Source organism: Aptenodytes patagonicus, chromosome 4 (assembly GCF_965638725.1).
Source record: "Aptenodytes patagonicus chromosome 4, bAptPat1.pri.cur, whole genome shotgun sequence".
NCBI classification, from domain to species: domain Eukaryota; kingdom Metazoa; phylum Chordata; class Aves; order Sphenisciformes; family Spheniscidae; genus Aptenodytes; species Aptenodytes patagonicus.
This window is the reverse complement of record NC_134952.1, coordinates 12,373,227-12,397,859: the sequence shown is the minus strand read 5'-3', so window position 1 is coordinate 12,397,859 and position 24,633 is coordinate 12,373,227. Positions and strand designations below refer to the sequence as shown.

General features: G+C 39.0%; 1 protein-coding gene across 4 annotated transcripts in view; it reads left to right on the top strand.

Annotated features, from left to right (window-relative positions):
- SORCS2 (sortilin related VPS10 domain containing receptor 2) overlaps positions 1–24,633 on the top strand; it is a 636,731-nt gene that overhangs the window by 559,705 nt on the left and 52,393 nt on the right. For all 4 annotated transcript variants that reach the window (XM_076335889.1, XM_076335888.1, XM_076335891.1 and 1 more), the window contains exons 12-14: positions 6,460–6,536; positions 12,738–12,829; positions 14,291–14,398. In XM_076335889.1, coding sequence (XP_076192004.1) covers positions 6,460–6,536; positions 12,738–12,829; positions 14,291–14,398 — 277 coding nt within the window. The remainder of the gene's footprint in view (positions 1–6,459; positions 6,537–12,737; positions 12,830–14,290; positions 14,399–24,633) is intronic.

Genomic DNA, 24,633 nt, shown 5'->3' with positions numbered 1-24,633 from the left:
TTCAGGTGCTAGTTTACAATAATTGTCTGCTTACCTTCCAATCCAGATGGCAAATCAAACAAGCAGTAAATTCTGCACGTTCACATGAGCTGAGGAAGTGCTAGAAAGTTCAGTTCACTTTTTGTCATATCAGGCCCAAATACATTGCATGCATTGTGATAAATTTCTATCATTTTTCGCGAAAGTGGCATACCAGGATGCCACTATAAAAAGGATGAGGGAACAGGGAGATGATTGAGCATTTCCCAGTGCATTTTGGAGTGAAGATGCTGCAATTCGCTTGGCTTTTTCTCATATCAACATGTTCCCCCATTCTGATGGTGTGAATCACTCCCTCAGCTAAATACATCTTCAGTTTGCCAGGCAAAAACTGTCTATCTGGGACATTTAAACACAAATTGGTTGTATGCTTGTTCTACACTGTGACTACAAGTTTACAAACCATGAAATTTTAGCTTATTGTGCATTGACTGAGGGGATGTTACAACTGTATTAATTACCAGTAATCTAGGCAAGGTACATCTCTCTTTTTGGAGTAAATTTAAGTTGCTGGAAAAGATTTTCCATATTATATATGGATAATATATAAATATTATATATATATAAAATAAATAATATTTGCATATTAGAAGGATTATCCAAGTGTTGCATATGGGGATAATTTCTTTTCACAGTAAGCATGTCTAAAATCACATATAAAAATTTGGGTAAATGCAGTGATAAGTAGTGCTTAAAACATGTAAATTAATAGTAAATTGTAAATGAAGGTAATCTCCCATATTTGTGTGACCCAGTAGGAACCTGCCAAAACGCCTGAGCAAAGACAAACTTTTAATTACCCTCTTGAGATCTGTATGTGTTTTTCACAGCTATACCACCTTTCCAGAGAGCTTGGCTGGCCACTGGTCACCACTAAAATACATTGCTTTCTGTCACATCCGTGTGCTACCAGCTGCTAAACTGGCATGTGCAAAGTTACAAATAGTTTGGAGAAATATGTTGAAGGGTAGTTAGTACCCCTGTATTCTAGTTTTTGGGACTTCCACCCCTGCAGGGATGGAACGTGTGATTTTACCCAGTTACTTTAAAATTAGCCTTTACTCAGGACAAGTAAAAAAGCAAAAGAGGATTTCCTGTATCCCAAAGCATGGTTTGAAAAGGTTTATAAGAATGCAAGTAATAGAAATTAAATATGACTGTGCTTTACCAAAAAACCCGAAATTCAGACCAAAATGTTTCCTTCTGTTTGCTAATTTTAAGAAACAAGGCATCAGAACATAACAGCAGCAGAGCCATCCTGGCTCAGGTCAGGAGTTCGTCTAGCATAGTATCCTGGCTCTGTTGGTGACAAAAGCCTTTGGGGAAGTGTTTAAGAACAATTCAGTTGTCTGTGGTCCCCCAGACCATGGTTTGGGAGAAGGCACATACATGGGACTGTTTCTGATAAGGACTATGGTCAAGACAGCACCAGGTTTACCTCTCCTAACTGATAGAGCCCAACGAAGCTATCATATCTTGGCCTTCTGCCCTCAGACACATCCATCATGGCTGGCGGCATGCTACAAACATCCTCAGTTTCATCACAAGAAAACACCATTTTCATGGCCTGTAACATAACCCTCATGTTATTTCAGGTAATTTGAACTTGGCAGGGGAACTCACAATAATACATCTCCTGGCCATTGCAGCACCACCTGGGGAGAGCTGGGGCTGATGTATGCGTGGTGCTTGCAATAATGCCATCCCTTTGTTAGGGACAGACGATGAGTCTCTAACTGCCTTTAACAACAATATATTTAAAATTGCATGAGAAATGTAGAAAGCAAAGTTGAAGTAAACACTTACAGTAATTTGAAGAGTCTTCTTTCCTGTTCATGTCATTTAGCTACAAAAAGAATATAAAATAATATAAGACAAACTTGAGAAGCTTCTGTATTACAGACTTCTTGAAACTTGATGGCAAAACACTCCGTGTCATGTGTCAGAAGAGTTTTCAGGCTGTTTAGATAAAAAAGTTATGTTAAAATGATACCCTGTGTAGCCCTGGCTGATATAGTCTGCAGTTGATTACCCATTCCAGATGCAGTAACTTCTTCAGTATGAACCTGAATTGCCTTCAGTGTATTATGTTACCTTTACTTGTTACCACAGATGGATTTTGAGATGTAACACAGAACCACTAAAATGATAAAAAAGTTTCCATGTTGTAGTGGCACACCTGAGGAGTTACTGCAGACATTTAAAGCTGTAACAAGGAGCACAGATTTTGGTGTGATTCACCAGGCAAACAGCACACTGATGTTTGTGGGTGTGCGGTACAGTCTGAACACTTCAGGACATGGTGGGAATGGTACTTACATACTGCAAGTATTGGCTTCTAGTCTTGGGGCTGAGCATAATTTGGCTGTTTCTCACCTTCTGTATCGTAATGTCAGTTGTGCACGTGTTATTGGCTGCCACACTTACCACAAATAAGGTTCATAATTCCACTTGGATATGGCATGGAAACTTTCAGGATGTTTCAGCTGTACCTTCTGAGTGCTCCTGTGACTTTGTAGTCATTTGTTTGTAATGTTATTAATGTCAGGATTTTTGCATTTCATTTGATGTGAATTGGAGCTGTTGTAAAGGGATTTACGGGATGCTATTACATGTGCTTTGTCTAGTTAGCGGGCTTAACCCACTAACGTGACACACTGTGAGCCTTGAAGCAAAATTGTGCACTTTATTTTAAATCTCAAAAATAACAGAATGTCCCAAATCTTTGAAGTTATTTTTTATTAGAATATAAAAAATAAAGTTAAAACAATATAACTCTTTAAATAGAGAAAACTCGTAACTCGTGTGACACACGTTAAATAGAAAGGTTTGCAAATAAAACTGTGATGAGTCCGCTAAGTTCTTTGAAGGACTTAGTTTTATTCCGGTTCTACTTTTTCAGGCTAACAGCTTTCAAAGATACCCTTGGCTTAAACTTATCACACACCCCTATGTGTTCCTATGGAAATGTTTCCTTCTGCCTGTCACCCCTGAGACTTGGCTCCGTGGCTGCTTCCCACTGCAAATAACCCCCTGCGCTTTGCAGGAGCCTCCCTGTCTCCATTGGTGATGCAGGTTCCTGCTTGCTGCCTCACCTGCTTTTTCTTTCTGAATCCACTGACGCTGTTTTTCAGCGAGACATTGTCTGCAGTACCCACATAGCAAACTGCAACTAAATTGAAAAGTTTTATCCTCCCTTAAAGAAAGGGTTTTCTTATGTGCTTGCAGACTTGAGTTTATAACGTTTGCAAAATTATGTAATATAATTGCATCTCCTAAAAAATCTGGAAGTAGTGGAAATTATAGCCTTCATTAATGCACAGAACATTATGTCAGCAATCAGAAGTTCCTGCGTGCACCACCTCTGGGTTTTCACCCTTGGCCTGGGGACGGACTACTTTCAAAGGTCAAAGAGCAGTGGAGTCCCTTTTCCCAAAGCAGTACACCAGCCTCTGTGCCAAGTTTGTCACCAGTTGTGTTTTTTGACAGAATGGCGTTTCTCTGTAATTATAATTGAGTCCACCGACTCCTTTTGCTCATTTACCAAGAAAAGGCAATAAAGGTAAAACCAAAACAAGGAGACGTCGTGTCTGTCTTATTACAGAGCTGCAATTACAAAGCTGTTGCTAGTATCTTTCAGTCATTACCGTATCAGCTGGTTATAAAAGGCTTTCTAATGAAGCACAAGTTGATGCTGTTTAGTTTACAGACTAATTCTCTTCATCAGCTAAGACAATTTACCGCTGCACTTTTTAAAGTGCAGATCCATAACAACTCTCAAAATAAAGACGTACTCATGTAAGCATGATTTCAGTAAGTGGTAAAAAGAGGTAGAATAAACAGCATTTATCCAGGAGCAAAACTAACAATGCATTCATTAAAGGTATCTGTGCAACGAAGGGTGTAGACTGACAGCAATACTTTAGATTCTAGCAAGGAAATAAATATTTCTATCCCCAGCTATCCCAAAGAAAACATTCTGTGAGTAATTGCAGAAGCACAAGAATATGCCCATTTACAGAAACAAGCAACCAGTGAAAACTATACAAAGGAAAGTAAGAATAGCAAAAGAAATATGTTTTGTATAAACAGCAAATCAAATCTCCCTTCCCTTCCTACAAATCCTGAGAAGGTGATTTCTCATTCTTCCCTCCTTCTAGTGACCAGATTAATCTTTGCTACACAAAGTTGATGGGATCTGGTCCTACTTGCTGATGAGATCTGTGAGACTCAGGAAAATCAGATCATGTTTCTTGATCTTTGCTTACATGGGGTTCTAGGATTCAAAGTGATAATAAATTGAAAATGGCCATAAACCAAATAGATTTAAATAAACTTGAATTTGGGGAAAAAATACAGCTGAATTCAGATGTGAAGCTTTCATTTTAGATCTGTCTCATTAGATAGTATTCATGACTTAATCATGTTTAATTGTTGGCTTTTTTCTCTTATACTGGAAGATCTGCCTAAATGAATGCAACATGGCTGTAACCAAAACATGTAATTTTCCACGGACTATTGGACAGAATAAAACCAAAAGCTTAATCTATTTTTCAAAAACGTGAACCTTGTGTTAGGCCTATGGTCCTTTGTCCTTAACACTGATGATGTGGTTGTAACTTTGTCATTTCTGTCATGGAGGTTTCATTTTGATTGCTGGTATCACTAGAGCCTTTCTTTCTTAAAACTAGACAGCCTTATGTACAAATGATAACCCTTTTGGGAAGCCATATGATGGCCCTTGCTACCCTGCCTGCATGGACCAAGTCAGCAGGCAGAGCGGTGGGAAGGTGAGACCACACACCTCTTGGGCGAGCACCCCGTGGCCTCGGTGCTGATTTAATGGTGGGCTGTTTTTGAAGATGAAGATATTTGCAGGGAAAAAAAATAGGGGCTGTTCACTCCACAATTATCCATTTCTCTTTCCTTGCCACTTGGCACAACTGCTGTCACATCCAGTAGCAGTCATGAGGGTCATCCCTGCACTTCGAGTCTGAGCTGGTTTTGGCACATTTTTAATCTTACAGGTCTTACATCTACTTCATCTATACGAGCCTGGTTCTTAGGTATATGTTCAGTCCACATCACCTCCATCCATACTGTACTGACCTTATCAAATCTCCTCATTGCCTACAAGAATAGGGTCTTATTTTCAAAATTACATGGCCAGCTAAATCTGTGCTGAATTATTTGATAAATGAGAGAGCGTGAAGTGGGTTGGAAAGATGAAAACCCAAGAAAGAGGCAGTGGCATCTTCTGAAACGTTAGATGCAGTTCAAAGAAATTAACTGACTCCTATAAATTCCCTGATTCAACATAAATTTCCTAATCCTGTCTAGGCTGTATTTAGGGTAAATAATGTAGAGTTACGCCTTTAAATAGTGGAGCACATGCACTCTTGATAGTCCAAATAGAGTGTATGTTTTGGGAAGTGGGCGCTGTCATTCCTCTCAGGAACCTTTCAGCACTAACGAGCACATTCTGCACAAACAGATCTGTTTTGGTCTATGAACAGCTATTAATATAACACACAAGTGAAATTTCATACTGCTATCCTAATCTCAAGTGTTTTTTTTCCTCGTCTCTTCTGCTTAAGAAGATCTCATAACTTCAATCTTATTTTTACTGTAAAAACATGCAAACCATATATTTAAGTCAAAATCCCCTGGAGGATATAATTTAGAAGGAATATTGTTCTATGTTTGCTTCTCCCCTAGAATACTGTAAACTGCCTGGTGGTTTAATAGGTTGCAATTTGAAATACCACGTGTTAAAAGATGGAGATCTCTGTATTTGGGATTGCATCTACTAAGATCATCTTCCACAAGTTTGTTTTAATACTTCTGTTTGCTTTGCAGTAATCAAGTAATTCTGCTTTATTCTTTTGTATTTACACACTTTTTCAAATCCCCTGCCCCCTCTTTTCAGTGGTACATATTTCTCTGGATTCTAGTTTTGCTACCACTTCATAAAGTCTTACAGATAAAACATTTTTTATTCTAACAATTCAAGTTCATAGATGAATAATTTTACAGAATGTGATTAAGGTTAAGGTATGGCTTCTGAGTTTATGGGCGTTTCAGACTTACATCTTAAATACATGTTCTTTTATAATATTTTTTCAGCATGCATCAACAAAACTAAAATGTTGGTTTGGCCTCTGCATTTCAGTGTTAGAATTAAGCCTCATTGCTCCCAGCTATGGATAGCTAGCAATGTAAAGGAAGAAGTTAAAAGTGTACATATATGTTTTTAAACGGATTTATCTGGTGCTACCAGAAATTAAGTAAGCCTGCTGATCATCTGAGTTTAGTTCTTGCTCTGACCTAGAAACTTCTCACTCTGACTGGTGTCAGGACTAGATCCAATCTCTCTTGCTTATGTGGATGCAACCCTTGTTTCCTCTTGTTTCGTGACAGGTAACCTGGGGTCCCAGCTGGTAGAGTATAAAGAAGAAATGTACATAACGTCTGACTGTGGGAACACATGGCGTCAGGTAGGAAACAGGAATCATCAAAGGCACCTGGAAATATTTTCAATGTATCCAATATGATGAATTTTGTAATGCTTAACTAATCTTTATATACCCACTGTTTTGAGGGAGGTGGTTATTATCATCCCCATTTCGCTTGGAAACTAGGAGAGATTAAGGAGGTGATTTGCAAAGGCTCAAATTGGCCGGGCTCTCAGGTTCTGCTGAAATTTCCATATTTTGGTCTTTTTAAAGATTTTAGAAGTATCTTGCATAAAAAAAAACAGAGTCTGTTTAGGTTTTTAATAATTTAAGTAATCTCCCTATGCTAATGATGAAGTGGACTTTGGCTAGATCTGGCAGTACAAATATTTCAAGCTGAAATACATGGTTTAGGTAGAAAGGAAGAAATTCTCTCTCTTCATAGTCTGAAAACTGGTATTTAAGCTTAAACTTTGTTCTCCATTGAAACTGAGAAAGCAAAAAGAGTTTGAAAAAAGCAATAAACCTTTGAATGGCTTTTAGTATGATTTAATCAATTCTGGGACTACAAACATCAAAGTATTTAAAAAAAACCAGTCTTGTAGTAGCTGTAATGCCATTTGAATTCTGGATGTCTTTTGCTTCCAATGCCTAGTGTCAATTTAAACACTGCATCTTTATTATGCATTTTTTCCTAAATTGCTCTGCCTCAGCAATGTTTAATCACAGGCATATTTTCTTTTTGAGTGTAAATAGCAACAACAATCATGATCATAAGATATAAGGAAGTTCTGGAATCTACTTACAAGTTATATCTAGGAAAAAAACAACCCTCAAACCACCACAGTGTGTCAAAAAGTCATTTAATTTCAGTTAAAATAGTCTTTTAGTGTTCAGCTAAAATAAAATTCAGTTGTGTTATTATCTGAGAAGAAGTAAGTGTGAAAATGCTCTCACTAGTGTTATTGAGCTCAGGGAGCTTGAGATAAAAAGGGAAAAATACAGACAATTGCTTACATTGCTCTTGTAGGGTGCCATTAATACTCCACAGAAGGACTTTTAAAAAGAAACACGTTATTTTTTTCATGATAATGTCCTTTGAGGTTTAAAAGATAAAAATTTATGCCAAATTCCTTCTTGAATTCTAGCAGATGATAAATAGGTGTTTAAATGCAAAAGTCTTCCAGGATTTACAGTGGGTACTGTGTTGTCTAATACTTAGAGACCTCTCTAATAATTTATTGTCCCCATTTGCCAAAGTTATATGGTTTTTCTGGGGTAAAAAATAAGAAGGAAAGAGTGAAGGGGATCAAATTCATATTTTCACTGCTTTTTATTTGAGAGACACTTGAGCAAATGATATGTGATGAAACTTGACCTTAAGATGACTATTCATGCTGTAAAACCAGCCACAAACTGATCCCTCATTATGACAGTCAAAATGAAAAACACCATTGCTAGCTTTATTTTAATTAAAACTGCTACAAAGCCTTTGAAAGAGCTTACTCCATCTTAATATTTGCCATCAGAATGAAAATGTAGATTATAGTATGTATTTTATGACCCCACTGTTCGTGATCAAACAGTTCTTCCAGAGGACAGCAGTACATTTCCTTTCTCTGTTGGAGTTCATGCAACAGAAGACAAGGCTTCAGTCAGATGATATGGGAATTATTTAGACAGTAAATTACAGGTCTCCTGAGCTGGCAAAAGCAGAGCAAAGCTCATGTCTTGGCACAGCTCTTCGGGTGGGTTTAAGTCACTGGCTTGGAAACTTTGCGGTTGTCATTAGTGAGTGCCTATCACCTTTCTCACATGCCACACATGATGTTGCAGAGCTGTCTACAGACTAGAAGAGCAGTCTGTGCTTGAGTAGAGTGACAGAGCAACACAGAAAAGTAAATATAAAGGACTTTGGAGAAAAGGCAGTTCAAGTAATTAAAGGCTTTCCTGAAATAATAGCAGTATTGGTTCATAGGAATGTAGGACTGGGAGGAAGGTCAAAGATCGTGTAACCCAACCATGTGCTCTAAGACAGCATCAAACATACTAAGAACATCTCTAACAGAGGTATGCCAGACCTGTTTGTTAATCCTTCACTGTAGGAGATTCTGCAGTCTTCCTATGTGGTGTTTCACCATTCTTCATAGATTGTTCTGAATATTAAACATAAGCTGGCCGTGCTTTTTGCTGTTATTCTTGCAGTTTCACAAATTTTGCAAGGTAAGTTGATTTCTTGTCTTTGGAGAGGAGTGGTTTCCTGTCAGCTTTGAATAACTTTTCAGATGTTGAAAGGTAATTATCATGTCTACCCAGAGCATAGGGGGTTTTTCCCTTGGAAAAAAGCAAACTCAAATCCACTGATTTTCCTAATGGATCCAATTTCTAAAGTGCTTTTCCTTTTTGTTGCTAATTGATTGGACTACCTAATATGACATCCCTCTCCTGAAGCAAGGTAAAACTGGATGCAAAATTACAAATTTTATCAGTACTAAACAGAATGAAATGATTACCCTTGACGTCTTGACATTACCGGCACCTCATTTCAGAAGATTTCTCTTCTTTGCACTAGCATCACATTGTTAACTCAGATTCAGTTTGTGATTCATAACTGGGACCAGTCCCTGAGTTCCTGAAGTTGTAATACATTCTCAATTTAACAACAATCTACTGATCATTGTCCTTCAATAATTTCTTAACTAGCTGTATACACTTAAAATTATTTCAACTGAGCCTGTATTTAGATCGCTTGTATATGGTAAGGTCACATGAGAGTTCAGGAAGACTTACTATGGTAGGATATACAGCCAGTGTTCATAAGTAGAAATAAAAATGCCCAAATGAGTGTTTTGTGAAATTAAGTAAATACTGGTGATAAATGGAAAAGCGAAACAAGGATTCTGATTCTAAGTAGCCACAATACCACTTGGGCTGGATCCAGTTGTTTTCTTGCCTTTTTGTTGCATGATGCCTGAGCTGCTTCTTGGTATCTTTTGAAACCATTGCTCTACTGCATACCATTTTAAGGCAGACTGAAATTTGTGACTCTGTATTGTACAACATTGCACTGTAAATAGCAGTAGTTTAGGAACTGATTGACAAGTAGCTTAAACGTCTATCCAGCAGCAATGATCTTGCCTGTAGGAGAAGGGAATCTCACCTTGACGTTATCCTGAACTATGTGGGCTTAGATCATCTTAAGTGAACCATGAAGATGTAGCCCAAGGTAAACTCGTGGGACAGATATGTCTATTTGGAACATTTCTGTGTCTATTATACCAGGAAAACAATATTGTAAAATGTGTTAATGAACATGATGAGAGTCAGATGGATAAATAAATCTTGCATCCTGGGAGAAATGGGCTACCTTTGAACACAATTTCAGACCATGCAGGTTTTAAACATTTTTTTCCCCTGTGGGGCCTGTTTTTTCAGTCCTGATTTTTAAAATAGTAGGATACTCTGTCAAATGCTAAGGATGACCTTGTGTAGACATACAAGTGTGTTTTATTTATTTTTTAAAAAAACTGATTTCTGTTCACAGTTATGGTTGCCATTGCTATTTCAACAGCATCTGTTATAACACTGTGCTTGAAATAGGGCAAACAGAGTAAGAGAAAGGTCTGGCTTTCAAAAGAGGTGGCTTAAATAAAAGGAAAAGATCAGCAACAAAAACCCTTTCATATTTGATCTGCTAGCAAAGTAGCTAGTGTAGCAACAAAATACTCAATTAAGCTAATAAGTTTACACAGAAAGTCTGTTGTATGTCTAGGAATGGAATCAGGATCTCTGGAGCTTTAGTTCAGTGCTTTGTTGGAATATTATTTCTCTATGTCAAATCTTTTTGTATCAAAACAATTTGGAAAACCTTTGTTTAAGCAAGACTATTTGTTTTTCTGCAGACATCATAACAGATGAATGGTAACACCTTTAAGCACAACAGTAAAGACTGCAATCCCAGCCTCTCACCCCTGGGGAGGTCCAACTGGCTTATTCTGTGTAGGAAAACTTCTGTTTCCAGATTTGAATTTAGAAATGGATGTTGCTTTGTGAGAGAAGCAAGTGACTTCGGGCATTTTTGGTTACTTTTGAAATTTATGTATCTCAGAGTAAAATTGTGTGGAGTATATTTCTCTAGGATCATTTAAACATGTTTTCATTGATTTCATGAGCTCTCCTAGTTGCCCCCAACAGTCATCCTGGCCTGAAATAGCTGCTGAAGTTGTTAGGACAGACACAGGAAAAAACGTGGAGAGCAGAGGGAGGAGAGAGAGGGAGAGAAAAGAAGTTGACATTACGATTGTAAAGCACATAACATGCTCCAAAAATTATAGAAGGAAAAAACATAGGTTATAAAAATCTAATTCTGTAGTTGCTGGCTACTAGTAAGAATTGTAATAAATTTATTACCTGACTTTAGTTGGTGGAGAGACATATATCAGTCTTTGTGGCTGACTGTGAACATACATATCAATTGTTCCTGGGTTCGAACTTCAGCTCTGACACTGGCACCACCTTTGCCTAAATCCTTTGCAAACTATTTGTCTTGGTTTTGTTTCTAGAAAGTTGACATATTTACTTTTGCGCTGAACTCCACAGGCATGAAATCGTTAATTCTTTTCAATGTACTGAAGATGAAGAGTTGCTTTCATCAGGAATGTCATACATTTCAGTTACTAAATGTTTGAAACGTGTGCTAGAAAAACATGATATAAAGATGGCATTAATGTGCCTGTAATGCGTCTGCTGTGCTTTACAGTGTGCCAGGTGGATGTAGGGTAAAGCTGGGGTACTGAAATGGTGCATGACGAAGTGCCATGGTGCTTTTCTGGGAAAACCTAATTTGGATAAAGTGATGCAGATACCAGCTTCCTTTATCTTCAGTGTGATGGTGAAGCTTTTGGAGACTTTATGTCCCAGCATATACCATTTCATTTTGATTTGAGCAAAAGTTCAAACAAAGTTTAGAGAAATCAAAACTCTGCTTGCTTATCTGACGCCAGCTGATCCCATCCTTTTGAAGTGCATCTAAAAATTAATGTCTATCCTTTCCTGAATTCTCTTCTAAAATATGCAGCTGCGTGGAACAAGTAGATAGGACTGTAAATGCCTCATATCAGGGTTTCTCCTGTAAATTGGCAACACTGAAAAGCTGATCAGACACTTGAAGCCCTAGGATTCCCATAAAATATGCTCTTACTAGATGAGACGAAGACCGAATTCTGAAACCAAATGAAATGCTTACTAGTTTTTTAAGTAATTGTGAATGTGCTGTAAGATTCTTTTCCCCCCCTCTGGTTCAGTCTTGCTGATAAATCCTCTAAATGTAGCATTTAGTATTGTCAAAAAAAGAAGCATTTAGTATTGTCAGGTTTTTTTCATTCACAAGGCAAAGTAAAGCTAACCTTTATGTTTTTCACCTTTGCTTTGTCAAAGGGTGTAGGAGGCTGCATGTTCATCTATTAACTGCTAAGTGTGTGTAGTCACTTTATCACCTGCTCTTACGTTAAATGAACTTTCACAGGTTAATAACATGAGTAAACCCTGTCTTAAAACAGATTTCAGATGTAAAAAAGGGAAGATATTTACCTGTTCATTTATTTTAGTACTGCTGATGACCTCTAGAAAATGAATGAAAAGAATTTAGGAAATTTTGAATTCTTTATACAATTAAATCAATATTACATGTGTTTTGGTTCAGAACTCAGAGCGGCCTTTGTGTGAGATCACATAAAGTTTGAATTTAAATAAATCATTGACACTGGAAATGCAGAAAACATGCTTGCACCAATTATTTCAAGTTCCATAGAGTCTGGAGAACATGTGACAAAGTCACGGACAACAATACTTTTCCTATTTTTCTTAGAATTAGACTACAAAGCATTTTATTCTGCAAGATACACGGAATGTGGCAAATACCAAAGTAAGGTGATAGGTCACTTGGTGATATATAATAGGAAGGAATGCAGAATGCATACTGTGAGAAATATAAGCTTGGGCTAATATGTTAGACAGTTTAATCTGACTGTGATTTGAACCTGAACATTTTCTGATTCACCTGCTTAGCTTTCTTTTCTTTTACAGCTGGGAGAAATATAAGAGTTAAACTGACTTTTATGTCCTTTTCAATTTGAAGTGCGGACATTATAAAACATATAAGTATTTTAATCCTGGTTTGCTCATACATTTTATTTCTGCTGTTTTGTACATTTGCTTAGCTGGCCTTTTTTGTCTGACTTGTAGGTCTTTGAAGAAGAGCATCACATCTTGTACCTGGACCATGGTGGAGTTATTGTGGCCATCAAAGACACCTCTATCCCTCTGAAAATACTCAAGTAATCCTACAGTCAATTAGAGTAGAGCTGTTGTGTGTTTGAGACCTCAGACAAAGTTCAGAGCTTAAGATGAGCATTTCGATGTGATCATGCAGGTGGAGTCAGCTTAATTTAACATTCATTAAGTCAACAAAATGCAGGTGGATGTTTTCTTAAGGTTACTTCATGGTGCTGAAGGTACCATGGTGTAATGCATTAATCATAATAAAATTTTCTTGCATCAGTGTAGATATTTTTGCTTAAAAGGCTGTCCTGGAACTCTACAGTAGAAGCCATGTTCAGCATGATTGTTAATCTGCTACTGGTTTGCACCAGCGGTATATGGCAATGATGCTCAACCTACGATGCATATAAGGCTTAGGTATCCAGTCAGGATAGTTCATTCATACTGTAATAAAGCTCTGTCCCCTCCAAGGGTGACAGTGAATGATGGCGTTGGAGAATAGCCCTGAGTTGCTCGGGCAGCAATATAATGCAGACTTCGGGAGCCAATGGGGAAAGGACTTATGTGTGCTTATGTGCTGTGTAATACAGCATGCAAGAAGCCCAGTTCTTCTGAGATATTAATGCATAAATTATCTGTAGTATGTGTAGATCCTGTCGTATAGTGATAATGCAGCAAATGGCCTTCTCAGCTTGTTTGGCAGGAAAGATTTGCTGCAAAGCATTTTGTTATAAAATATCAGGTTTTAAACTGCATAATAGTGAAGCAAAATATGGTAACCTTATGTAATGGCATATAAAACTATCATCTTCGGCATAGAAAAACGTAAGAGATCTTTATCACTTGTGAAGTAGGTTCATTTTTGCATAATGCTGTGTATACTAATAGGAACTAGGCTATGTACTTGGTTAGCTAGAATGAAAGCCATCATTAACCTACTATCCAAAAGACCTGGAGGAAATGTACAGAAGAAAAGAGACTTTGATTCATAAGTTTTGGGTGCACAGAGTATTTGAACTATGTTTTGCTGATTCATCAGCATCTTTTGAAAATTTTTAAGTGGATGGTAGCAGCTGTGAAGGGCCATCATTTTGGTGCTTGCAGTTACCGCACGTCCCACATGTTTTAGCCATTGGGCTGTTTTGCCTCTCGTGTTTCACTGACCTCTGCTTAACAGGTCTCTAGCTCAGAGACTACTAGAAAGAATGAAGTGTAAATTAACTTGCTCTTGAACCTACAAGGTAGCAAGATAGTTTGTTGACAGACCTCAGTTTTTATCTGCCTGTGAATTTTCATTGTTGTGGTGAATTTATTATACACCTTCTAATAAAGATGTGAGCCCCTGGATACATTGCTGAGAAAAAGATCACATTAATATGATATACTGTCCAGGCATATGGTATTTTGGTGATCATAAACCCTGGGCTTTAGTAGTGAGGGGATTTTTTTTTTTAATGAATGAATTCTGTTTTGTATAATAATAGTTGTAAATGAGGACTGTTTCTGCTTTTTTACAGGTTCAGCATAGATGAGGGCCAGACTTGGAGTACACATAATTTTACCAGCACTTCAGTCTTTGTAGATGGATTACTTAGTGAACCTGGAGATGAGACACTGGTCATGACGTAAGTTTCTGGTTTCATCTCTTTTTTCAGGGCTCTCCCTGCTTATGCACTGGAGCATATTTTAATTGTGGACGTTTGAGATAGTCCTTGAGTCAGTGGCTTTTGCTTCTTGCAGTCACACAGACTCTTACACTGATGTCCAAACAGCCCTAGTATGCAACCTGTCTTTGAAATTATCTGAGTGCAGTATTTCAGATTGTAAAGGTGAAGTGTTATGTTCACATGAAATTTCACAAAGTTACCACCAGGGACAGTGGAATAATAGGACTGCAAATACAAGTCTGAGAAATGTAGGTAAAAAAATAACTATTATTTCCTGCATTTTTTCTGTTTTCTACAGATTCTTAGGCAGACTTCAAAAATGCTAGGAATCTATCCCTCTTCTTGTGAAAATTGTCTTCACAGTCTAAACAACTATGTTGTTGTCCTAGTAACTAGCATTGCAGTACTTTGTGTAACCAAACACTGTGCTAACAAATACACGTTTTAATTCTGTGCAGTGACTGAGGCAGATACTGTGAATAGAGTTATAAATAACCAAATTCTGCAGCTCAGGCCCCTGTTTATCTTTTTCAAAAGGGACAGGGACATCTGGATCTGAGCTGCAGGTTTTGCTCCATCTCTAGAATAAATGCTAATATTTTAGAAGTGTCTGAGACTAAAAAACACCTGTCCAATTAGAGAGAAAGGCACATGCTGACTGCAGCAGGGAAGGGGAATGCACTCAGTGAATTTGGTCTGTTAGCTCTTTCTTTCATTCTCCACTGTCCCATTTATCCTCTGTTATACATATATGACCTGAGAACAGTATTACTCCACCATCTTCCCCTTCTCTCAAGCATAGGATTTTTTATGGTATAATATATGCTACACAGAGATACTTATGCCTCTGAATGAAGGATTTCCATTTACTTCAGTGGAAGTAGAGGGATCAAAAGCTTATCCTAAACTGTACTTACTGGCAGATAAAACGATGTGTGATGACTATATGGTCTGTGGGTTTTTTTATTATTAAGTATCATTAAAAACAGTGATTTTGTGAAGATGTACTTAAATATCTGGCTGAATAGGCTAAAGAGCTCATGTAAAACGATACCTTTTTGAAATCATCCATCTGAAATATATAAAACTGAAGCTAGATTTGGTACATGAGCCCAGATTGACAAAAAAGCATCATGTGACTTCCATGTTTCTAAGGGCAGAACAAGAGTCTGACTCCAGCATCTCAATGCCAGGCTTGTAGGATCTTACTTTGCAGCTAGTTCTACTGAATATGGAGGACATCAACCACTTACTGTCACAGACTGGCCCTGAAAAGACTTGCAGCCTTCCTGCCAGACTCTAAAGATAATGGGAAGAATAAACTTACAGTATGTGTTTCCTTGTTGCCGTTATATCAGCTTCCTTGTCTCTCCTACTGCTTTTGATTTGGTTTTACCTTCAGGGTGACGTTGTCTGCCCAGTGGTGCTCTGTCTGACTTTTCATCGAGACCTTTTGTCATTCTGTCTGGCTTAGGTCATTTTCTCTCAAAACTTCACGCTTGTACTGAGTTGCTGTGCATGACTTAATCTACAATGATTTGCTGCTTTTGAGAAATGTCATCCACTGATACGCACTCCCTGAAAAAAAAAATCAACTATGCCATCTTTTCCCTTTTATTAGATAAAAAGTGTTTATTCTTCTGGGTAGAACATGGTAAAATGAACTTGTGTATGGTAATGGGAATAAATTAACAATGCCTTTCACCCTGAAGAATCCCCAAATCCATTACTAAAGACCTAGTCTGACATTTTTTAGTTGTACAGGAATTTCATTTTCTCCCTTTGGTAGGGAGTTTGTTTGAGTAAGGACTTTGAGTAAAGAGTCCAATGTCAAAATCTGCATAAATTAGTAGAGATAACGTAATTCTGAAGTGGGAAGGTAATAACTGAAAAAGCATACAGCAAAATTGTAGAACAGAGACTGTTTTATTTAAAGCTTCTAGAATAAATTCACAACAGAGTCAAAGAATATTTCACTTGTACGGAAAGCAGCTGTTACTGTAGGGTAAAATCCTGCTTCCACTGAAACCAGCTTAGGGATTTCCTTCAAGGTTTTTAATTTTTATTTAAAAAAAAATCCACAAGAAAATTATCTGGGAAAGACATTAAGGGACCTGGTAACACTGTGTGTAAGAGAGACTTCTCATTCTCTGGCATGGTGACTGGGACGTTGACCTGACTCGTAAGGGACTTCCATTTGAATTCCTGTTCTGTCCTAACTTATCCAAAATGAAGTGGTCTGGAAAGCTTTACTGAAGAAACAGGGGAATGTGAACCTGGTTGCCTCAAGTCTTCGTTTCAGAAAGTTTTGTTTTTTCTCCAAAACAGAGAAAAAACAAATGTTGACTTGTCAAAAGTTTTCATAAAACTGACTTGTCATCTGCCAGTCGACATTAATCTAAATCATTCATCCAAATCCCCTGCAGTATTCAAAATATGTCCACTCAAATGCCAAGGAAAATATATTTTATTCCATTGTGCTCTGTAATAGACCTAGTTAATATATTTAGGAGTTTTAAGTGGTAAAGTATTCAAAAACGTCAGGAAACTCATTCTGTGTAAAAATCAATTTCTAAATAGACCTAGTTAAGAGTTTTAGGAAAGATAAGCAATAAAGTATTTATAAAGTTTAGGAAACGCGATCTGTGTAAAAATCAATTTCTTAATGAAGAGCTCAAATCCACCATTTATTGCTAAATGAATAAGTAGGGTTTGCTAAGAAATTTTCCCAAGTAATTGATAGTCATCAAAATAGCGCATGCTCTAGTAGGCTTTATTTTGTTCTAAATTCTTTAGGAATGAAAGTTACTGCAACCCAATGTTATACTTAACAATATATTATATTTGGGAAAAATTACTTAATAATGATGGATTGAGTAATGGCCTAACTCAGTGGAAAAAGAAAGAATTTTTGTGTATCTGAAATATTGATGTTCCTCTTCAGAGGAAGTAGTTCATATAATGAAAGTTTCAAACCTGTTAAAATGATTTCTAAATCACAGTTCAACTTCTGGGACTGTTTCCCAAACCGGGTTATTTAGATTCCGATGTAAACCCAGTAGGCACGATAACCATGGTACCACAGACCATGGCCCCTTTTAAAAGGCCAATAAGAGGTTACATGAAAGGATAGGACAAGGGGTAGTGGCTTTAAACTGAAAGAGGGTAGATTTAGATTAGATATAAGGAAGACATTCTTCACTATGAGGGTGGTGAGACACTGGAACAGGTTGCCCAGAGAAGCTGCGGATGCCCCCTCCCTGGAAACGTTCAAGGCCAGGCTGGATGGGGCTTTGAGCAACCTGGTCTAGTGGAAAGTTTCCCTGCCTACGGCAGGGGGGTTGGAACTACATGGTCTTTAAGGACCTTTCCAACCCAAACCATTCTATGATTCTATGATTCTTTATGTCAGGTAGAATCAAAATCTTCCTTATGGGTAATTGCATTTTTTCCAGAGGGAGTTTTTTTCTGAGGTCTCGTAGAGATGGGAACTCTGCTGCTGGGAACTTCATGACATCGCTGAATGCAGAACTCCTGCATGTGCGTTTTGCCGTCTTGAAAATCCATTGTTGCGTTCCTGTTGGGTTCCTAGGTGATAATGGAAGCAAGAAAATAGTCTAGTTTAAACTTAATCAAAACAAGGTGGATATGATATTAACAGGTGTTAGATATTAGGGAGAACCATCTGGATTTTTGCAACTGTCGATTCTGCTGGGAATGTCAACCTCACCTTTAACAACATCAATAACAGTCAACATTACATGTAGTTTGTGGGGCTTATTGTTGTGCCACACATGGCAGCACACTACCTTTCCTGTTGTCTTTGAATATCTTACTGGGTGGAGGTACTTCTCTGAGTTGCGAATTCTTAACTGCTAGCTTTCTCATACTGCAACCCTTAAAAAAGGTAGATAAATGGTAGATAAAGCCTCATTATGTAAGAGAATAGCTGATTTCCCAAGGCAAATTCTAGGTTTTATTTGCAGCTAGTTAGTCTCTTGTTTGGAGAAGCATTGCTCAGTCATTAAATGGTTGTTCTACTCTCTGCATAATGAGGAACATATCTGTCTGTCAACAGATGGAGGAAACATATAGAAAGACAGGAAGAGACTGGTGACCTTGATAAAAGAGCATTGAAAAAGTGAACTGGTTACTCTATTTCAATCTAATCTAGATATCGATTAATCCAGCTGTACAGATGCCTGTTTAGTGGCAAGTCTAATGCTTTTGCTGGCATCTCCGTGGACACAGATGTTAGCAGAGCAAGTCAATGCGTTGTAGTGTCACTGCCAAACTGTGGTCTTGGAGCCAAGACCATGGGATTGCCCCTGTCTCTCGCTCTGCTCAAAAGAAGTCCACTGTTTAAAGCTTTGTTTTTTGTTTTCTTTCCATAAAGTTTTCATAACATATTCAGAAGCATGGGAACATGATGCTTTCAGTGTCTTGCTAAAGCCTATATTTAGTACATTTTGGGGGCAGACCTGGAAATACATTTGAATAAGAGGAACTGGAAGTTTAGGAATCCATATCCTCTAAGAATCTTTTATTGCCTCGTCCCTATTTAAAGGAGGAGAGAAGGAGAGAAAAAGGGTTTTTATTCAAATAGAGTCTTTGTGTCACTTTGAGCCTCTATCACTGAGTGAGTGCCCGCAGCTGTGGTGCTCTAACTTCTCTTTCAGGGAGACAGTTCCATTTTAGTGTCTAGTTCTAATAAATGGTGATGATGAGGTAGACAGAGGAAACCTTGGCCAACAACAAAATTGTTCAAATATTTTACTTAAATTTTGGTGGGGCTTTGAGCTCCGTTTTGCTGTATTTTGCTCTCAGAATGAAGGAGCTACAATCTAGGTGACCATAGGCTATTTACTTTGCCAGGTGAAGTCTGAATGAAGAATCTCCTACCTGTGACAAAAGAGATCTGATTTTTAACTATGTGAGTAGGAAAAAAAATAAAATTATTAGCTAAAGCATTAATTATAAAATTTTGTAAGTATCCCAAATTAATTTGATCTTTAAGTAAGATGACAGCAGAGAGCTGAATGAGGCAAAGCTATCCGTTATAATGTCATATGTTTCTCCTTAAATTAATGCATTTTGTTCACTGTCCACCTTGTATTTACTTCTACATCAAGCATCAGGCTAGGCAGTAAATCTGCATTTTTTTTCCAAACAGCTTACATTTTCAAAGGTTGTTCTTGAATGGGAATTTATCAAATAGATGGGAAAAAATGTTGGAGGTAATTCACAAACATTATGGAGCCATAGAGCTTCTGGATAAAATGGGAACGCGCTCATACGGCTCCTCCCCAGCACTTCTCAGAACATAAGCATTCATTTCTGTTCTTTTTCCCCAAAAAAGCGGAAACTAAGATGTTTTGGCATAAAAGAATGATTGGCAATTATTATCTTTTAGGGGCAGGAAACAATGAAAAAACATATTTTGGTTCAATTTCAACTAAATTGTTTCCTCCCCTCATTTTTCACTTTGGCAGCCAAACAAAAAAAAAAAAGAGAGAAGAAAAACTACTCTTCTCTTTAGTGCATTAAGTATATGCATGTGTTTGTAGTTTAAGGCACTTAAATCATAAATGTCTTAGCATATTTGCACATGATCTGTTGTGTACACAAGCACTGTTTATGTGCAGTTGCTTTATGTAGGCAGGTGTCTACTTTTGCACATGGAAGCATTCATCATTTCTGTAGTTGCGATTTAGGAAGGCCACTGAAAATGTGACCTCTGTTACATTCTTTTGGGGAATTAGAAAAATATGCAGAATTATAATCTTGATGTATAACAGACTGCAGCTTGAATCTTACATTGCTTTCATCCATTTTACTAGTACGAACCCTTTGACTTAGTTTTTGTTGATTTTACAATGGTGTAAAGGAAGCAAAGACAACTGTTAGAAGGAAAGCATGTCTATAAAGATTCATCTGCCATTTTCTTTTAGAAAATGGTAGGCTTTAAATAGCACTGTAAGACATAGTCATGTCTAAACTGCTCTTCCAACCCATATCCCCTTGGAAAATCTTTCATTAATAATGTTAATGCAGTAACATTAAACATTTAAATGTCCTCCACGGGCTGCAGGTGGATATCTGCTCCACCATTAACCTCCATGGGCTACGGGGGGACAGACTGCCTTACCATGGTCTTCCCCACGGGCTGTGGGGGAATCCCTGCTCCGGCACCTGGAGCACCTCCTCCCCCTTCTTCACTGACCATGGTGTCTGCAGAGTTCTTTCTCTCACATATTCTCACTCCTCTCTTCGGCTGCAGTTGCGCAGTTTTTTCCCCCTTCTTAAATACGTTATCCCAGAGGCGCTACCACTGTCGCTGACGGGCTCGGCCTTGGCCAGCAGCGGGTCCATCTTGGAGCCGGATGGAAGTGGCTCTGTCAGACACGGGGGAAGCTTCTAGCAGCATCTGACAGAAGCCACCCCTGTAGCCCCTCTGCTACCAAAACCTTGCCATGCAGACCCAATACAAGAGTTTAACAGTATCTCTGCTTCCAAGGAAAAGCGTATTAAAATATTGTTTAAACCATTAGTTTTTGTGATGCTACAGGCTCTTAAGGTAATCTCTACATGGAAGGGACAGACAGAGCCAGAAGCCAAGCATCTTTTGTTCCTGTTTGAGTGCTCCTGTCCTAGGGTATGTCCATAAGGAGGAGGATGTTTCTGCCCTCCGGCTGTATTTGCTCTTTATCTTGCTCTTGTTGCAGAGCTGGAGGTTTAAGGCAGGGAACACCACGTCTTTTGTGGGCAGTTTTTATTTTGATGGATTTCAGCTATTCTTCTGTTTTAAGTCACCAGAAGCCTTTAAGTTACAAGCCTCCAGTAATCCAGTTAAACATTGGGAAAGTGCTACATAAGCATTAAATGCAATTGTTAATATCTCCTGGGGGCTGCAGCAAGCAGCTCAGATCACTCTTAACTGGCCCCTCTGGCTGCCACACAGGGCTGCATTATTCATCTCTGGAGGGAGATGTGTCCAGCCGACTTTATCCACAGCCAAATATGTTTATTACAGCTCTTGAGCGTGTTCTCTAAGCTCTTCTGTTCAATTCTCAGGCATTTCTGGTGTAAGAGGCAGGATTAAAAGAATGCTTCTCAGCATCCTTGGTTATCTTTAAATTTTGCTGCAAAGATGTGTATAGAGACAGAAGCCACCCCGTGGCTCTTAGGAGCACAGATGATAAGTGATCTTCTTTGGCTGTAAAACATACCTTGCAGCTGTCCCCGATTTTTACCTCAGAAGTTCGCTACCCTCCTTGATCTCAATTGTACTTCACTGAAAAAGTGAGGTAAAGAAATGTCAGGTAATAAAACAAGGGTACATCCTTTTGGCAACAATTTTCTGTTTAAAGAACATCTACAACAAAAAGGAAGGGCTTCATGGCTTGGTGCAGAGTCATGGTGCATTGACCCTGGCTGGAGGCCAGGTGCCCACCAAAGCCGCTCTGTCACTCCCCTCCTCAACTGGACAGGGGAGAGAAAATATAATCAAAGGCTCGTGGGTCGAGAGAAGGACAGGGAGAGATCACTCACCAATTACCATAATGGGCAGAACAGACTCGACTTGGGGAAATTAGTTTATTACCAATCAAATCAGAGTAGGATAATGAGAAAATAAAAACTAAATCTTAAAACACCTTCCCCCCACCCCTTCCTTCTTTCCGGGCTCAGCTTCACTCCCGATTTTCTCTACCTCCTCAGCCCCAGTGGCTCAGTGGGATGGGGAATGGGGGTTGCGGTCAGTTCATCACACGTTGTCTCTGCCGCTCCTTCCTCCTCAGGGGGAGGACTCCTCACGCTCTTCCCCTGCTCCAGCGTGGGGTCCCTCCCACGGGAGACAGTCCTCCATGAACTTCTCCAGCGTGAGCCCTTCCCACGGGCTACAGTTCTTCACGATCTGCTCCAGCGTGGGTCCTTTCCACAGGGTGCAGTCCTTCAGGAACAGACTGCTCCAGCGTGGGTCCCCCACAGGGTCACAAGTCCTGCCAGCAAACCTGCTCCAGCGTGGGCTCCTCTCTCCATGGGTCCACAAGTCCTGCCAGGAGCCTGCTGCAGCACGGGCTTCCCACAGGGTCACAGCCTCCTTTGGGCACATCCACCTGCTCTGGCGTGGGGTCCTCCACAGGCTGCAGGTGGATATCTGCTCCACCATTAACCTCCATGGGCTACAGAGGACAGCCTGCCTCACTGTGGTCTTCACCACGGGCTGCAGGGGAACCTCTGCTCCAGCACCTGGAGCACCTCCTCCCCCTCCTTCACTGACCATGGTGTCTACAGAGTTCTTTCTCTCACATATTCTCACTCCTCTCTTCGGCTGCAGTTGCGCAGTTTTTCCCCCCTTCTTAAATACGTTATCCCAGAGGCGCTACCACTGTCGCTGACGGGCTTGGCCTTGGCCAGCAGCGGGTCCATCTTGGAGCCGGATGGAAGTGGCTCTGTCAGACACGCGGGAAGCTTCTGGCAGCTTCTGACAGAAGCCACCCCTGTAGCCCCTCTGCTACCAAAACCTTGCCACGCAAACCGAATACAACATGCTTGGCCATCTTTGCTTAGGTGCTGCCCAGAAGAAGTTAGACATGTTATCCAAGATAGAGCCACTGAGATTGCTCCTATCACCTGTATGTGGGGTCCTCAGTTGACCCTGATTCAAACCCTAGGTTTTATTGTCAGTAGTTGTACACATTTGAAAGCTCTCTCTCTAGGAGGGAGAGGTCCTCTAGAGGTCCTGTTCCACCCCCAACTGGCATGTCAAGTTAGCAGAGGGTGTCAACAGGGCAGTACAGGACTGTGCAGACAAATTCTGCTACCTTGGCAGCATGCTGTTTCAAACACCACGGTTGATGACAAAGTCATATAGAGGAGAGCAAAAGCCAACACAGCACTTGGGAGATTAAAGCAGCATGTCTAGAATGAAAGAGGCATCTGATTTCAAACAAAAGTAGCTGTGCATCACGCAGTTGTCATCACTAGTCTTCAGTACGACTGCAAAACTTGGACAATTTAAGTTGCTACATTAAACATCTGAATAAATTCCACATGTGCTGTCTTTGTGACAGCAGTACAGCAGGATCACTCCCGCCACTCTGACATCTTTGAGTGTTCTCAGATATTCAGTAGTAAAGCAAAACTGTTGCAGGTTCAGCTGTGCTGCTCTGAGGATCTGGTGGGTATATCGGACATCAGGCTGCTCAAAGCCATTTTCTTTGCCTGGAGACAATATGGCTAGCAGCGCAAAGGTAAACCACCATAATACCACAAAAAGTTGCTCAAGACGTGTCTTAATTTATATGGCATTAGATCCATGATATGGGACACTGTAGCTAAAACCTGTCTGCTCTGGCAAAGAATGTTTTGATGCTGTGAAAGCCTATGAACAAAATCCTGAAGAACATGCAGAAAAGTTAAAGAGGAAGGCAAGTGTAGTGGTTATAAAAAGACATCTGTGACATCTGAGATGAGCAGTGTGTTGTCAAAATCAGGCTCATTTCTCTTGAATGAAGCCATGGAAGCTGAATGTTTACCTGATAAGTCTTTGGGGGTCTCCAGCTTTAGCACCATCATAGCTTCAGTCAGGTGGTTTGCACGTGACACAGGCAGCAGGTGACACAGCTATTACTGTTCATCTGAACTAAGAACATCTATTGAATAGATGCTCATTTTTTTTTAATAGAAACGTGAATTTACTGGAAGAGATTATCATTGCATATAATTTCTGTTAAATTAGCTCCCCTGGTTATGAGCTTTATCAGGAACAGAAATAACCAGCAATCCTCCAGCAAATACTTTAAATGAGTTAGCTTAAAAACTACATTAAACTGTCTTAGCTATCAAATGATGCAATCAAATTAAAAAATGATGTGCTCATAAATGAACTAGGAACAAATGTACAAAGTTGTTATGGCAACTGAAACACTGACGTTAAAATTATAGATCCCAAATTCTTGCAAATAAAAGTAAATGAATTTCCAAGGTAATTGGAATTTCTTTAAAAAATTATTTATCACAGCATTGTCTTTCATAGTTTCAACAGAATTGATTTGGTGGCTTTCTAATGAAATATAATTAATCAAGAAGATGGTTTTAGTAGCTTATGAATTACTATCATCTTGATATTTAACTTCTAATCATCAGTTACACTTGCTGCACTGTTCCATTTTTTTCCATTCATATGATTT